This window comes from Micromys minutus, assembly GCF_963924665.1.
Source record: "Micromys minutus genome assembly, chromosome: 9".
NCBI lineage: Eukaryota > Metazoa > Chordata > Mammalia > Rodentia > Muridae > Micromys > Micromys minutus.
In genome coordinates this window covers 44,856,184-44,871,758 of record NC_137978.1, presented here as the reverse complement: position 1 = coordinate 44,871,758, position 15,575 = coordinate 44,856,184, and the positions used below count along the sequence as shown (strand labels likewise).

The window sequence follows — 15,575 nt, the reverse complement described above, 5'->3', positions numbered from 1 at the left end:
GCTACATAAGATGTGTGTGTGGGTGCATGCATGCGTAAAAGCAAAGGAGAGGGATGTGGGGGACTAGATAGTTTCTGAGTTCCTCACAGACTCAAAATAGGCAGAGGCAGACAGCAAGTGTAGCCCCAGATCTGCCTGTCAACTGGCACTTGCCAGGCCTAGGACTTGGCTACACCTCACAACCCTATGGGGAAACACTGGGTCACCACCACCTTAGCTGCTCACTTGAGGGAACTGGGGCTTAAAGGAGATGAGGATCAGGTGGCAATCACAAAACTAGCAAATGGCGGGACCAGGGCTAGAATCTAAGACATGCTTGTAGCCTGAGTGATACTGTACTGCCAAATGCTCCACGGCCTTTCTCCCATGTCTTTTATGTTGTCTCTTCTTGGGCAAGCTTAGAAAAATTACTTTCCACAGTGTCCAAGAGAGCCACACTAAAGGATGAGGGTAGACAGTCACAGACTAATCCTGTCATTAGAACACAGAGTTCAAAACAACTTTCAATGTCCTTAGCAGGGTGATGGCTCAGCAGGTAAGGCAACCACTACCGACCATGTCTGACAGTCTGAGGTCAATCCTGGGACCCACAGGGAAGAGAAATGACTACAAATTATTCTCTGCCATTTGCATACAAAATTAAGTGTAATTTAAAATAAACAATGTCTAGTCAGGGAATGAATAGACTTTGTATTCTTTTTTTTTTCTTTTGAGATAGGGTCTCTCTATGTAACTCCAACTGTCCTGGAACCCACACTATATAGACCAGGCTGGCTTTGAAGTCATAAGATCTATTTACCTCTGCCTTCTGAGTGCTGATGTTAAAGGAATGAGTGTGCCACCACGCCTGGCCATACGCTTATGTTTTTCACAATTCCCCTCTACCAAAGGATTTCATACTTCATATTAATCACCTCACCCTTGGTAACATTTATTTATTATACAGAGCCTTTACTTACCATTAGACCAGGACAGAAAGAAAGTAAATTTCAAGTCACTTTCTTCCTCTTAGTTGGCATTAGGTGCCAACCTCCTGCAACCTTAACATTTAAAAAAAAAAGACTAGTTTCTGAAATATAGGTAAAAGATAAATATAAACAAATATACCTTGATATCATTGTCTATCCCACCAGAGATAATCTGATCGCTTGTGTCATTGAAGGTCACAGCTAACACCTGGTATGTGTTCTGAAATGTCTGGATAGCTGCTTTCTTCCGGATGTCCCAAAGCTGAAGCAGAAAACAGGCACCATCAGTAACACCGCTCTCAGGGGCAATCACCACATACCCCTCCACACGGTTTAAGATGAGCAAGAACACTAGACCCTTACTAATGCTTGGCAGGTAACTCTTCTCCATCTGAGATCAAAGTCCCCCAAGCTACCTCCTTCCCACCCAAATTAGAACAGCAAATTACTAAACAGCCAAGCTTGCCTACACGACCATGTATCTGATAAACTTTCAAATAAACAGAATGTGGGCTGGAGAAATGGCACAGTGATGGCATCAGGCATCCAAGTGGTACAGACAGACAGACATGCAGACAACACAACTATACACATAAAATAAAAATAAATAAATCTTAAACAAAACCAGTATGTAAAACATAAAGTCAAATTTACAAACAAGTGTCAGGAAAAATTGTACCTAGATGATGCCCAGACTGTACCTCCTGCTTGCTCAGGAAAGAGGACCGTTCTCTGCACTCAGTCAGCAAGCCTACTGATATCTCATTTAGCAAGGCTGTAACTTCACTGTCTTGATTTCACTACATCTCCTGTGCTTTCATAAGAGTAGCCCATGAAGTGAGATCAGTTTCTCACACAAGAAGGAAGGCTGGTAGAACAAGTAATGTTAGTAATATTTTTAGACTCTCTCTAAAGACAAGGCCTTGCTGCTGCACAGGGCCCAAACTCATGGCCTCAAGGATTCCCATTGTCTCAGCCTCCCAAGCAGCTGGTACCAAGACACACGCCACCGATAGCTCAGATCCGTTTGCTAAAGTGTGAATAAACAACGTGCATCTCTGTTCTTAGCTTCTGAGAGGCTGAGCCAAGCCAACTGCTTAAGCTCAAGAGTCTGAGGCTCTCTAGGATACACAGCGGCCTGTTTAAACACCCAAATCAAAAGAAAAAACCCAACAAACCAACCCCTCCAAAAGCTTGAAAAACATAGTGCAAGTGTGTATATCTGAATGGACATGTGTGTATGGATGCATGTTATTCAAGTCCTCTACCGGTGCATCACACACACACACACACACTACAAACAGGAAATTAATAAATGGAACACACTGTTTAGTCACACTTTAACAAAAGACTCTAAGCCAAGCTGTGGCATGTGTCTTTAGTACCAGCAAATATGGAATAAACAAGATATGGACCAATAAAAGCACAGAGTAAGTTCTAGGTCAAGTTTAGAGTAAGACCAATCACCCCCCACACCCACCTCGAGGGCTATAAGATAACTACTGAGCTGGTAAAGCTACTTGCTGGCAAGCCTCCTGACCTGCGCTAGATCCCGACCCACACAGTAGGAGAGAACCGACTCCTCTGAGTTGTCCTTTGGCCTCCACATGCACATCATGGTGTGCGTGTCCGACATCACCCAATAAACAGGTGAAAAATGTAAAAGGCTAGGGAGATGGCTCATTGAAAAAGTGTTTGCTAGATATATGAGCACCTGTTCGGATCAACCCCCAACACCCATGAGCTGGCATGGTAGTGCCCAGCTCTGGGGAGATGAAGATGGGAGTAGGATCACGAGGCTTGCAGTCAGCTACCCTTGCTCAACAGAGGGGCTCCAGGTTCAGTGAGAGACCGTCTCAGAGTTGGTGAGAAAGGAAAACCCTGGAAGTTGACCTAAGACTTTCAGCTGTGTGAATGTAAGCATGGGCAAGCACACCCACATCCTGTGGAGGTGGAGGCAGGAAGAGAAGTTATTACAGTGCAAGGTGGGGTCTGTGTGGCCTACCTAAGGCCCTGCCTCAAAACAAAAGAACCGCCTTAGTCAGGGTTTCTATTGCCCTGATAAAACACCAGGGCCAAAAGCAACCCGCAGAGGTTCCTGTGAGTTTACGTTTCCAGGTAGTAGTCTATCAGTCAGGAAAGCCAGGGGAGGATCTCAAGCAGTGCAGGAACCTGGAGGCAAGAACTCATCATCAATCAAGGAAATACCCCACGGACCCTATAGGCTGACTTCCCAAGGACATTTTGTCAACAAGTCCTCCTTTCCAAATGACTCTAGCTGTGTCAAGCTGACAGAAAACAGGCAGCATGAAAACCCAACTAAAACCAAAAAGAATGCAAACAGAAGTTACTCTGGCATGGTGGCACACTGCAGAGGCAGCCAGGACTACACAGAAACGCTGCTCCAAAAAAATCAAAACAAACAAAAAACCAAAAGCACAGACAAAACCCTAACAAAAAAGATACTGTGATCATGACTTTATTTTATTTTCGGCCTTAGGAGACAGGGTCTTACTATGGAGCATTATTAACTCATCCTATAACCCAGGCTAGCATGCTCAGCAAGCTACTGTAATAAACAGACTGCGATGGGCAGTGCAGGAGCACAAGCACTTATACACATGCTTAAGTGCGCAGCGGAAGCTGAACTCTGACACCTGCTGCTCTCCACCATACACACTGAGGTGGAGTCTCTCACTACACCCGAAGTTCGTCTTTTCAGTTAGTCTGGTAAGCCAACTTGTTCCGTGGACTGTGTCTCCACTGCCCGTGCCCTGGGATTGCAGGAGGCCCCCAGGCCCAGCATCTTTCTCACTCGGAGGCAGGTATCTGAGCTCTGGTTCCCATGCTTGCACAAAAACCACATTTCCTCAGCTTAGAACAATGAGTCTGTTGACCGTGTTGCTGTCATGTACATTACATTGGTATACTACAGTGTGCTTGAGGTAGGTGGAGTCCAAGAGTGGAGAAATCTGCTGCCTCCTCCAAATCCCCATTCTGGTCAAGCTGCTCTGTAATGGGGGGATGGAGAGATAGCAGGCAGCTAAGGGGACTGGCCCTGTGCCCTTGAGAACATAGAGAAGGTAGCCATTGCCAACAGGGGACACTGCTGATTATCCCATGATAAAAATGCCCAGAAGCTAGGAGCCCAGCTGTGGGAGAACGCTCAGTGTGAACTCCAGCAGAGTGCCTCAACTTCCCCAGTCCATTTCTGCTGGGCATCTGATGGCCAGTATGAACTGAATGGAGGATGTTTTGCTACTGTTTGTTCTTTTATGTTTGCTTGTTCTGCACTTAATACTCACTCAGCAGAATCCAAAGACACAGATATCCTAGATCACACTGTACAGGAAAACAGCCAAGGCTGGCCTCCACTCTGAGGTCATTCCTGACACTAAGATTGTAGCTTGTCTCATTTTAGTTGATGGAAACACCTGAGCAGGCAAACTAGACCCAATGGCAGTTGCCAGGGCTGAATATAGGACAGAAACAGGAGCGACTACTGACTTCCTTAACAGGGTTGGGGTTTCTTGGGAGATGAAATGTTTGGGTATCAAAGTCACTTTAATTTTGATGTATTTCTTTTAAATACTAGACACTGAACCCAGGCCCCCGTGTGTGCGAGGCAAGGTCTCTGCACAGAGTCAGTCCCAGTCTTGCTCTTTACTGTACAAGGTTCTAGGGATGAATTTAAGTTTATCTCAAAAACAAAACAAAACAACCCACAGAAAAGAGACAGTGCTTTCTTGTTTTCCTACGGACATTACCAGTAATCCTGCAGAAAAGCCCACACGCCTTGGCTTGGAAGTCAAGGCCTTGAGAGTCTAGTTCTCACATAGGTGACGAACTTTCCTTCATCTTTGTCTCAACAGATAATCTTTACCCAGATCAAAATAATCTTTACCCCTTATTTCCCCACCCCCCTTTCTTTGAGGCAGGGATTCCCTATTTAGCCCAGGCTAGTCTGAAACTCACCATTTTCTTGCCTCAGCCTCCTGTTTCTGGGATTATAGGAGTGTGGCCCAACGCCTGGCACCAATCTGTCTTTAACCTAAAAGGTATGGTAGCCACTTAAAGTTTGATTAAAATAATTAAAAATTTTTGAAATAATCACAAACTTACTAAAAAGTTGGTAATTTTCTCCCCTAAAATCATTTTAGAGCAAGTTGCTGACCTAACCTATTCTCCTGAACACACCCTGGTGCCTGTCCCAAAGATGTTTCCTACTTAATCTCAATATGCCATCAAAATGAAGAAATAAATTTATCATAATTCTTAAACACCATTCAAGTGTAACCATTACCCCCCCCCCAAGACACCAAAGTTCAGTTAAATCTGTTAAATTTGTCATGGCTGTTTTATTTCCTTGAGTTTTGTGGCCCCAACACTTCTGAAGACCAGAGACCTTTCTCTCCAAACTCAGATTTGTTTGGTGCTGTCTCGGTGTGTGTGAAGACTTATCGTTGGTGGGGATATCACAGAAAGGGTAACATATCTTTATCATGTATCAGCAGCTCACAGTTCTGCCTCATCACTAATAACATTCAGTTGTATTACTTGCCTAGAAATGTTTGTACAAGATGTTCTAGGCTCATCTTATATTTTTGGCCATGATGCTAGCCTTTAACAGTTGAGCAATCTCTCTCCAGTCCCCAGGCTCATCTTAAAGCACTTTCCCTGATGAGGTCTAATCTAAGAGCCCAAGTTTTGTTTATTGGCAAATAGTATTTAAAGACCAAGAGATAAAATAAAATAAAATAAAATAAGAAAACAAACAAACAAGCCAGGCGGTGGTACTCTAGGTCACCTTTAATTCCCACACTCAGGAGGTAGAGGCAGGCCTCTGTGAGTTTGAGGCCAGTCTGGTCTACAGAGCAAGTTCTAGAACAGCCAGATCAATACAGAGAAACTCTGCCTCAAAAAACAAAACAAAACAAAAAGACCAAACCATGAAGCCGGGACTCTGGCTCAGAGCAGAGCATGCCCTCAAATGCTTGAGGCCCTGGGTGATTGATGGGAGGCCAAGTAGGGCCGTGTCGCTCCTGTGTTTGCTTCAGAATACAGAAGCCTGCACACCACACATTTACATCCTGTTTTTTTTTTTTTTTTTTTTTTCCTTCCAAAAAATGTCCCGTGTATCCCAGGCTGGTGTCAAGTTTGCCAAGTAGATAGATAATGGTGACTTTAAAATTCGAATCCTGGGATTACAGTGTACACCATACCTAATTTATGCAGTGCCTGGGGATCAAACCCAGGGCTCTGTGTGTAGCAAGCAAGATCCACACCACCGGCACTATCTCCCCAGCCCTATATTCACTCCCCAACAGACTGAAGGTTCACATTCTGATCCCTCTAGAGTATTGTCTCTTATCCAAAAATGTTTATTCTCAAATAAGAACTCAATTTAGGTTATCAACTTATAAAAAGAAAATGGGTGTTCACACTGATTGTATTTCAACGCAGCACCACAAGACTCACTTTAATTTTCTCTCCCTTTTTTTGTACCAAAACCTCCATTTTCTTGAGAGTGAGGTATCTTCCTGTGAGTTAAATATTTTTACATAGTTGATCTGCTCTGTGCCTGTAGCCAATTCCCACTCTCTCTTCCGACTCCTGCTTTCCTGGATGCTGTCCCCACTCTGGCTGTCCTTATGAGGGTCCTCCTCTCATCTACACTCACCTGGCCTCCTTAGCATATATATAATAAGACCCTATCACAAGAACCCATTCCCATTAAAAAAAGTTTCATTGATGCCTTCAAATAAATTCAAAACAAAGAACTATACAAAAAGCAGTCATCTTTAAATGATATGGCATATTACCCATATTATAAAATATTACTTTGATGGGGCTGAGGAGATGGCTCAGCAGTTAAGAGCACATTTTGCTATTGGGGAGGACCTGGTTCAAGTTCCTGCATCCATATGGTGGTTCATAACCATTTGTAATTCCAAGTTCAGGGGATCCAATGCCTTCTGATCTTTGTGGATATGAGGCACAGGCATGGCACACACATAAATATGAGGACAAAGGACACACTTTTGGTCATGGTGTTTCATTTCAGCAATAGAAACTCTTAACTAAGACAGGCCTATGGTCTCAACTATTTAAAATGCTGTAGTTCAAGGTTAGCCTGGGCTACAGAAGGCATTCAGGGCTGAATTGGACAACCAGCAGACGTCAGAAGGCACTTGATCCCCTAGAACTGGAGTCACAGAGAGCTGTGAGCCACCATGTGGGAATCAAACCTGGGTCCTGTGCAAGAACATCAAGTGCTCCCAACTGGTAAGCCACCTCTCAAGCCCCATACTTACCGCTCTTATGGAGGAGTAGGTATGTACGTTGTATCTAGTCAACATACGTACGTAGAAACATGCAGACAAAGCATTCACACACATAAAATAAGTATATCTTAAAAATTTTTTTTAAAGTAAAAAGCCAGGATGTGGCAGCCAGAAGGGGGAGTAGTAGAAAGTGAGTGTGTGGGGTGAACATGGTATCATGATATACGTGTCTGAAAGTGTCACAGTGAAACCCATGATATGGTTGGCATTACGAAGCATCACGCCTTGAGGTAACTTGGTTGTTTTTCCCCTTCCTATTTCTAGGCTCCATTTTCTTCTTTTGTAAAGTGAGCACACTGGATAAGATCAGTGGGCTCTAAAATCTCAATGAGTAACATTTAAACTATTTAGACTCATTGACCAGGTTCTGATTAGTTTTCACTTACTTGATATTTATTTAGTTCTTTTTCTTGAGACAGAGTTTGGTTAGGCAGCTCAGGATGACCATTCTGACTTTAACTACCACTCTGGGTGTTTTACTGTTAATATTTGTCTTTTGAGACTGTCTCACTACAAAGGTAAGGTTGTCCAGTACACCGGTTCTACTCTGGGTATTTTTAGTAGCTTCTTCAGGTGATCCTAACACACACAGTTTAGAGTCATTCAACTAAATGATTAGCAAATTCTCACTGTAGGTGACTGAGATCATTTGCTGACCTTTTTTAGATATCTGCAATTTCACAACAATCTTGTAAAACACTATTACAGTTCAAAGGGTTAACAAAGTACACAAGCAGTAGTGATACATTAGAACAGCCTGGTCCACAGAGTGAGTTCCAGGACAGCCTGTCTACACAGAGAAACCCTGTTTCTAAAAGAAACCACAAACAAAAGCAAAAGCAAAAACAAAAAATAACCACAAATCCCCCAAACAAACAAACAAACAAACAAACACAAACAAACTCAACAAACTAAAAAGATTAAGAAGGTAAGGCTCAGAGAGTTAACTACTCAAAGTCACACAGTTCACAGCTGAGCCAGGAACCAAATCCATACAGCCCACTGATTCCAAGTAGCAATATATTCTATAGAATTCTATAGAGTATTATTTTAATTAGGAAAAGTTTAAGCGTGCTTGGAATACTGGTAGGAAGACATAAGAGATTGCATTATGCTGCCTTAAACAGCAACACAGAAAGATAGCACCTACCTTAACTGTACCATCGTCACTGCCAGTGCAGACAAGCTGAGGGCCCCGCCTGGCTGGATAACAGGAGTTCACAAAGGAGGTGTGCCCCTTCAGCCTTTTAACTCTCTCTCCTGTTTCACTATCCCACACTGCCACAGTTTTATCTGTTGATGCTGAGAACAGCATGCTAGAAAGAGAACACAAAATAAGGCAAACATGAAGACTGGAGAGATGACTATGGCTCAGTGGTCAAGGGCACTGGCTGCTCTTTCACAGGACCTAAGCTTGTTTCCCAGATCACACAATGGCCCAGGAACTCTAGTTCCAGGGGAACTGATGCTCTCTTTTGGCCTTCACAAGTACTGCATGCATGTGGCATACAGAAATATATGGAGGGCAAACACCTAAATGCATAAATAAAATAAAAAGAGAAATCTCAAAAAAGGAAAAAAAAGAAAAAGAAAAAGACCCCCCACCAAACCTCCAGAATGTGTCAAGGTCTTCCAGATCACACTGCTGCACTGTGAATCTGTTCATGACCACAGGGTGCCTCATCCTGTCTTTGGCAATCCTACCCACCTTCTAGATTCTGTATCAGGTTGACTCACCACACAAACAATATAGTGGTTTTATCAGTTCATCTTGTCCTTCTTTGTGACACATATGGATACAATGCCCTCCTACATGCCTACTGTGGTCAAGATGAGTGGCAATTCTAGATTTAATAGGTGAGTAATTCCAATCCTTTGTTCTCTCTCTGGGAATGATTTCTAAGTTAAATAAAGTTGATCTCACAATGCTCTCTCTTTCTCCAAGACAGGACCATGCTATGTAGCCCAGACAGGTCTTGAACTCAAGATGTTCCTGCCCCATCACCACCCAAACGCTGGGAATGGAGTTCATGCAACGATGCCTATTATAATGCTGAAGGAAAAAATCATTTATTTCTACTTTATGACAATTGGTATGTTGCTCGAAAGTGTGTACCTGCCATGTGTATGCAGTGTCCATAGGCCTGAAGACATTAGATGCTCTTACACTGAAGTTACTGAGGGCTGTTGATAAGAATGTGGGCACTGGGAACTGAACCTGGGCTCAGCAAGTGCTCTCAACCTCTGAACTGTCTCTCCAGTCCCTTATAATACATTCTTACTTTACGATGTAATAATGTAGCACTGTGCAGTTTGAGATCAGAGATGTGAAGCAAGCCAGGTGCAGTGTCATACATTTGCAGTCCCAGTTATTCACATCAGGAGGATTGCAAATTTAAGGTCAGCCCGAGGAAATCACTAACACTTTGATTCAGGGGTACGAGGACCAGAGTTCAAGTCTTTACACAGAACACTGGCTATGGCCATGCATACTGCAACCCTAGCTCTCTCTGACAGAGACAGGAGAGATCTTGTCTCAAGAGACTACTGCACAAAACAATAAAACAGGACACCTGATGTTCCCTTGTCCTTAAATGCACGGAGGCATGCACTTATGGGCAGACACACTCTACCTCCAAAATGCCATCATGTGCTGTTAGTATAATTAGTATAATATGTATAATAGTAATAATAGTATAAAATTATTAGTATAATCTTGGAACACAGAGCTATGAACAAGTGAAAAATTTAAAAAATAAGGAAGGAAGGAAGGAAGGAAGGAAGGAAGGAAGGAAGGAAGGAAGGAAGAAAAGCAAGATTATGGGTTGGTGAGATGGCTCAGAGGTCAAGGTACCCACTACCAAGCCTGAGCTCTGTGCCCCACACTGTAGAAAATAAGAACCAACACCCCCAAATTGGCTGCTAATCTCCACAATTGTTCTCTACCATGTGTGTGCTCTCTGGAGCTCTCTCTCTCTCTCTCTCTCTCTCTCTCTCTCTCTCTCTCTCTCTCTACACACACACACACACACACACACACACACACACACACACACACCCCTAATGAGTATGTCAAAACTCAATAATTTTGGTAGAAAAGGACTTTGGAAAGATGTATTTGGAGAGGTAAAAATGTGGAGAATTTACCCATTAATTTGCTTTTTATAATTTTATTTTTTTAAATATAGTTTATTATTTTCATGATAAAAATAGCTAATTTCAGCCCTCTGAATCTCTTAGCAAATGGAGAGAGACATTTGCCAGTTTGATTCCTAAAACCCACATAAAGGCAAACAAAGAACTAGCTCCACAAAGCTGTCCTGACCGCTATACATGCAGTCCTCTCACAGAAACACCACACACACTCACAACAGATATAAATGCAGCTCGGGCTGCCCTGAAACTATGTAGACCAAGCTGACCTCGAACTCAGAGACCTACCTGCCTTTGCCTCCTGAGAGTCAACACGTGCCACCATACCAGGCAATAAAATATAAAGAGCTAATTTCAAATTACATTGCTTTATGTCTCATAAAACAAGCTACCTGGAGTACAGGTGAATTAGGAGAAAATGATAACGTGCTCTTAATTGTATACTCCATGGCCACCTGGGCCTTAAAACTGTGATTCTCCTGCCTCAGCTTTCTCAATCTGACATTACAGGATTACAACACTGTGCCCCGCTAACCAGTTTCTGAGAACGTCTCCCAAGAGACAGAACGCAGGGCTGACTAAGCAGTACTGAGGGCAGCAGCTGTCACTCCACATGCAGACTGCTCACTCACCTGCCGTCTGTGTTATAATGCAGCTCCATCACTGCTCCGCTGTGTCCCTTCAACGTTGCATAGTTGTCACAGTCACCATAGACATTCCACAGTACTATGAGAAGAAAGGAAAGGCCACCATCAGCCAGAGAAACGTTACTTGGAAAATAACCAGAAAAGTCTTTTTGACATTACCCACCTATGGAACAACATTGGTTCTATCAATTAGGTCAGTTTTCCAGTCACTACAACCATGTGTGTGCACTGGCTGCACTTTTAGAACCTGAGTTCAATTCCTAGCACCCACATGGCAGCTCATCTGAAACTTCTCAAGGGGATCTGATACCCTTACAGACTTATGTGCAGTCAAATCACCAATATACACAAAATAAGTCAATATTTATAAAACAAAAGAACAACAACCAAAAAGACTACTTGCTCTTCCAGAGGACCTGAGTTCAGTTCCCAGCACGTGACATCACCACTGTCTACAATATATTTCCAGGGGATCTAGTGCTCTCTTCTGACCTCTGAGGATGTGAACACACACACAGCTGATTACCACAAGCTGTGCTCTGATTGCCCCTCCCGTCCATATACATTAATAAATAAATACTTTAAAAGAAATTCAAATGAAATTGAAATGAAGAAGAGGTACTATAGCCCAACAGTCCTCTTTTCAGACTATAGGTACGGGGCATATAAGAAAAGGTACCAACTTTTTAAAAATTAAAGCTGAGGGAGCTGGAATGATGCCTCAGCAAATAAGTGCAGATACTGCTCTTGTAGAAGGCCCAAGTCTGTCTGTCTGTCTATCTGTCTCTCTCTCTCCCTCTCAAGTAAAATACTCACATAAAATAAAAATAAATCTTGCCTAATAAGGCTGTGAAAACAGTTCAGTCAGTTAGGACCTGAGTTTAATTTTCACAACTCATATAAAGCCAGGTAAGGTGGCATGGTCTTGTACTCTCAACTCTGGGGAGGTGGGCAGGTAGATCTCTGGGGCCCATCAGCTGGCTAGCCCAGTCTACTTGGCTGACCTTGAGAGATCTATCTCAGAAGAAAGGTTCTAAAAGTGCAGCCAGTGCTCTTAACCGCTGAGCCATTTCTCCACCGCCTCCTCCTGTTTTTGAGATAGGGTTTTTTTTCATAACCCTTTGTAGACCAGGCTGGCCTTCAGTTTAGAAATCCTCCTATTTTTGCTTCCAGAATCCTGAGATTAAAGGTGTCACCACACCCAGCTAGCAAGTGCTCTTAACTGAGCCATCTCTTTAACTGTACTTATTTTTTTAAAATATGGGTATTCTTAGTGAGTGGCTGAGAATCAGGTAATAAATGAGGTAGTGAGCTACTACCTGAAGAGCCCATCTTTCCCCCTCATATATGAGGATCCTAGGTATGGATTAAGGCCTCATGTTTTTATAAAGAGAAAAGTTCTCTCTTCTTAATGCTCACTAACCCATTAAAGCCAAACTGATGTTCTTGCTAAATCAGCTTCAGAGTTGTCACCATGAAAAAATATATATTTTCAGCTGCTGTTGGTAGCATAAGCCTGTAATTCCAACATTTGGGAGGCAGAGGCAGGAGGATTAGAAATTCCAAAGTCATTCTCACTACATAGCCAGCTTCAGGTCAGCCTGGGCTACATGAGCATTACAGAAGGAGAATGGGGAGCGGGATGGTGAGGAGAGAAGGAAGAAGAGAGGGAGAGGAGAAAGATTATATAACTCCAACCAAACCAACCCACTTTCCAATTAGTAGGTTCCTTCCTTTTATTTACTTTGTGGACCTAAGGTTGTACCAGAAGGAGTGCTCAGCATTTTAGCATCCTGCTTTATCATAACTATAGTTTGTTTAACATGACAATTTAGACTGATGCCTTCTATGGCACTCAAAATTAAAGAGATCATTATTAGCAGAGAGCAGTAGTAACTCCAGTTCAAAAACTGTGCCTTACGTATGAGTCGGTCGAATCCTGCAGAAGCCAGGGTGGACCCATTGGGGTGAAACTTGCAGCAATACACTTCCCCTTCGTGTCCTGAGAGCAGCATGATGGGGGCTTGAAGGGAAGAACACCTTGGTGGTCCCTAAACCAAAGACAAGTGTGAGGCAGCCACTTTACACAGGCAAAAAAAAGCTGGGGCAGTGCACCTCATCTGCTCACAGAACTCCTGCCTCTGGATAATCCCTCAGACAGCCCAGCATATGCCCAATGCGCTCTCTCCTCCCTAAGGCTGTTTTTGTTCCACAGCCAACTTCTGACCGCTTGATCACATTGAACTCATTTATGCGTCAGGATCTTAACATAGAAAAAGATGTCTTTCACAAGAACCCTTGCCTTATTTTGTGTCTTTTAAATATTTCCTCCCCAGAGTCTGTCTCTATTTTGAGGCAGCCTCCCTGCCCCCTCAGTATTCCACTGGCTCCAGGACACTCTGTCTAAGCCCCATCACCACCTGAACTTCCCTCTCTCACATCATTGCTTAACCCCCCCCCCCCACTTCCCAACTCCCCAAGAAATGAAGCTCTGGGAGTACAGGAACATTCTTAATGTAGGTCACCATTTTTCTGTCTCTACTTCACCCATATAGCCTTTGAAAAACCTTGTATGGTACAGCTTATTATGCAAAACATATTTTTGGGGTATGAGCAGGGTCTTAATATGTGGCCCAGCCTGGTCCTCTAAGTACTGGTGTTACAAGTGTGTATCCCTGTGCAGGCTTAGCAAAGTAGATTTGATTATGGTCTTGGACACTAAGCCCAGGCAATCTTACTTGTCAACTAAGAACAAGTGTACTACCAATAACCCTGAAATCTCTTTAGTAGATTTCAGTATATTTACTTATTTTTATTATAATATACTAACTATACAAAGTTATGGATTTCATTACAAAATATCCATAAATGCAAATAATGTACCATGATCACCCTCATCCAGTATATTTACTTTAAAAAATGTTACATGTGGGCTAGAGACATGACTCAGTGGTTAAGAGCACTGACTGCTCTTCTAAAGGACCTGAGTTTAGTTCTCAGCATCCACAATGGGCAACTTTCAAGAACTATAACTCCAAATTCAGAGAATGCAACATTCTATTCTGGCTTTTGAGCCCCAACTCCACCACACACACATGAAAAACACACACATAGATATACACACATGCACACGCATAAAATAACCTAATATATCTATGTACTGGAGAAAACAGCACTCAGTAAAATAATAGGCCTTGCATTCTAGTAGAAACTGAGAGAAAGGCAAACAAACAAACAAACAAACAAACCCAAGTAAAACACCCCCTGTTGTGTGCCATGGGATGAAACAACATGGGTTCCAAAGTACAGGATACTCCAACCTAAAATACAGTGCTCAGGAAAACCCCACTGAAAACCTGGTATCTGAGCAAAGATTTGAAAGAGCCAATAGTTGACCTTTGGAAGAACATTCCAGCCAATGCACCAAAGAACATATATGTTGGTGTCTTGAGCCAAGTGACATGCCAGAAAACTGGTAGATGAACAAGGCGAAGAGGGGAATTATTATAGAGAATTTGATTTTTTTAAACTCACAATAGAAAGCCAACATGTTTTCAGCAGAGAAGAGGGAAATTATTACAGAGGATTTGATTTCTTTTTAAACTCATAATAGAAAACCAACATGTTTCCAGCAGAGAAGAGGGAAATTATTACAGAGGATTTGATTTCTTTTTAAACTCACAATAGAAAACCAACATGCTTTCAGCAGAGAAGAGGGAAATTATTACAGAAAGAATTTGATTTTTTTTTTAAACTCACAATAGAAAGTCAACATGTTTTCAGCAGAGAACCATGCAACTTAATATTTCAATGATTAATAACTGATCCTTGATTCAAAGACAAAGCCAGAAATACTAATTAAGCTCTACCTGCTGTGACACCAGAAGACATAAAGGGGTTTTAACTAGAAGGTAAGGATCAAGGTTCTCTTTTCTTTTTTTCAACAGGATTTTGCCATAATAACCTATAATGGCTTGGAGCCCTGGATCTTCTTGAGTGATAATTATAAATTGTGTGTCCCTCTTTTTTGGGGGGGTAGGGGTCTATGTTGTACAGGTTGGCTTCCAATTTCTTCCCTCCAAATTTTCTTGCCAGTCTTTTGGAAAGCTGGAACTATAGCCCCCCACACGCCTTGTTCACTTTATTTATATATTTTAAGGACCACCACAACAGGATTTGGTTAAAGAGTCGAGCAGGAGGCAGGTACATCTATTTTCTCATCTGAACCTAATACAGTATGGCCAGTGTGATCACTATTTTACAAGACATGTAATTAGGAACATGAATTCTGATTCAAGAAAGTTTGCCTTCTCCATTTGCAAAATAACAGCTCTTTCTAGGCTGTTACCAAGATGAACGGAAAATTCACACGCAAAACATCCAAGATAAGAACAACGAATGTTGATTACTGTTATAAATGTAAAAAAAGTTGTACCAGACAGCAAAACTTGCCACTATCATTC

At 42.4% G+C, this 15,575-nt stretch overlaps 1 protein-coding gene across 1 annotated transcript in view; it reads right to left on the bottom strand.

Moving 5' to 3' along the window:
- SNRNP40 (small nuclear ribonucleoprotein U5 subunit 40) overlaps positions 1-15,575 on the bottom strand; it is a 29,056-nt gene that overhangs the window by 13,002 nt on the left and 479 nt on the right. The window contains exons 2-5 of the mRNA XM_080921093.1: positions 13,034-13,163; positions 11,098-11,191; positions 8,463-8,628; positions 1,108-1,230 (exon numbers count right to left, since the gene is read on the bottom strand). Of these exons, the coding sequence (XP_080777219.1) occupies positions 1,108-1,230; positions 8,463-8,628; positions 11,098-11,191; positions 13,034-13,163 (513 nt within the window). The remainder of the gene's footprint in view (positions 1-1,107; positions 1,231-8,462; positions 8,629-11,097; positions 11,192-13,033; positions 13,164-15,575) is intronic.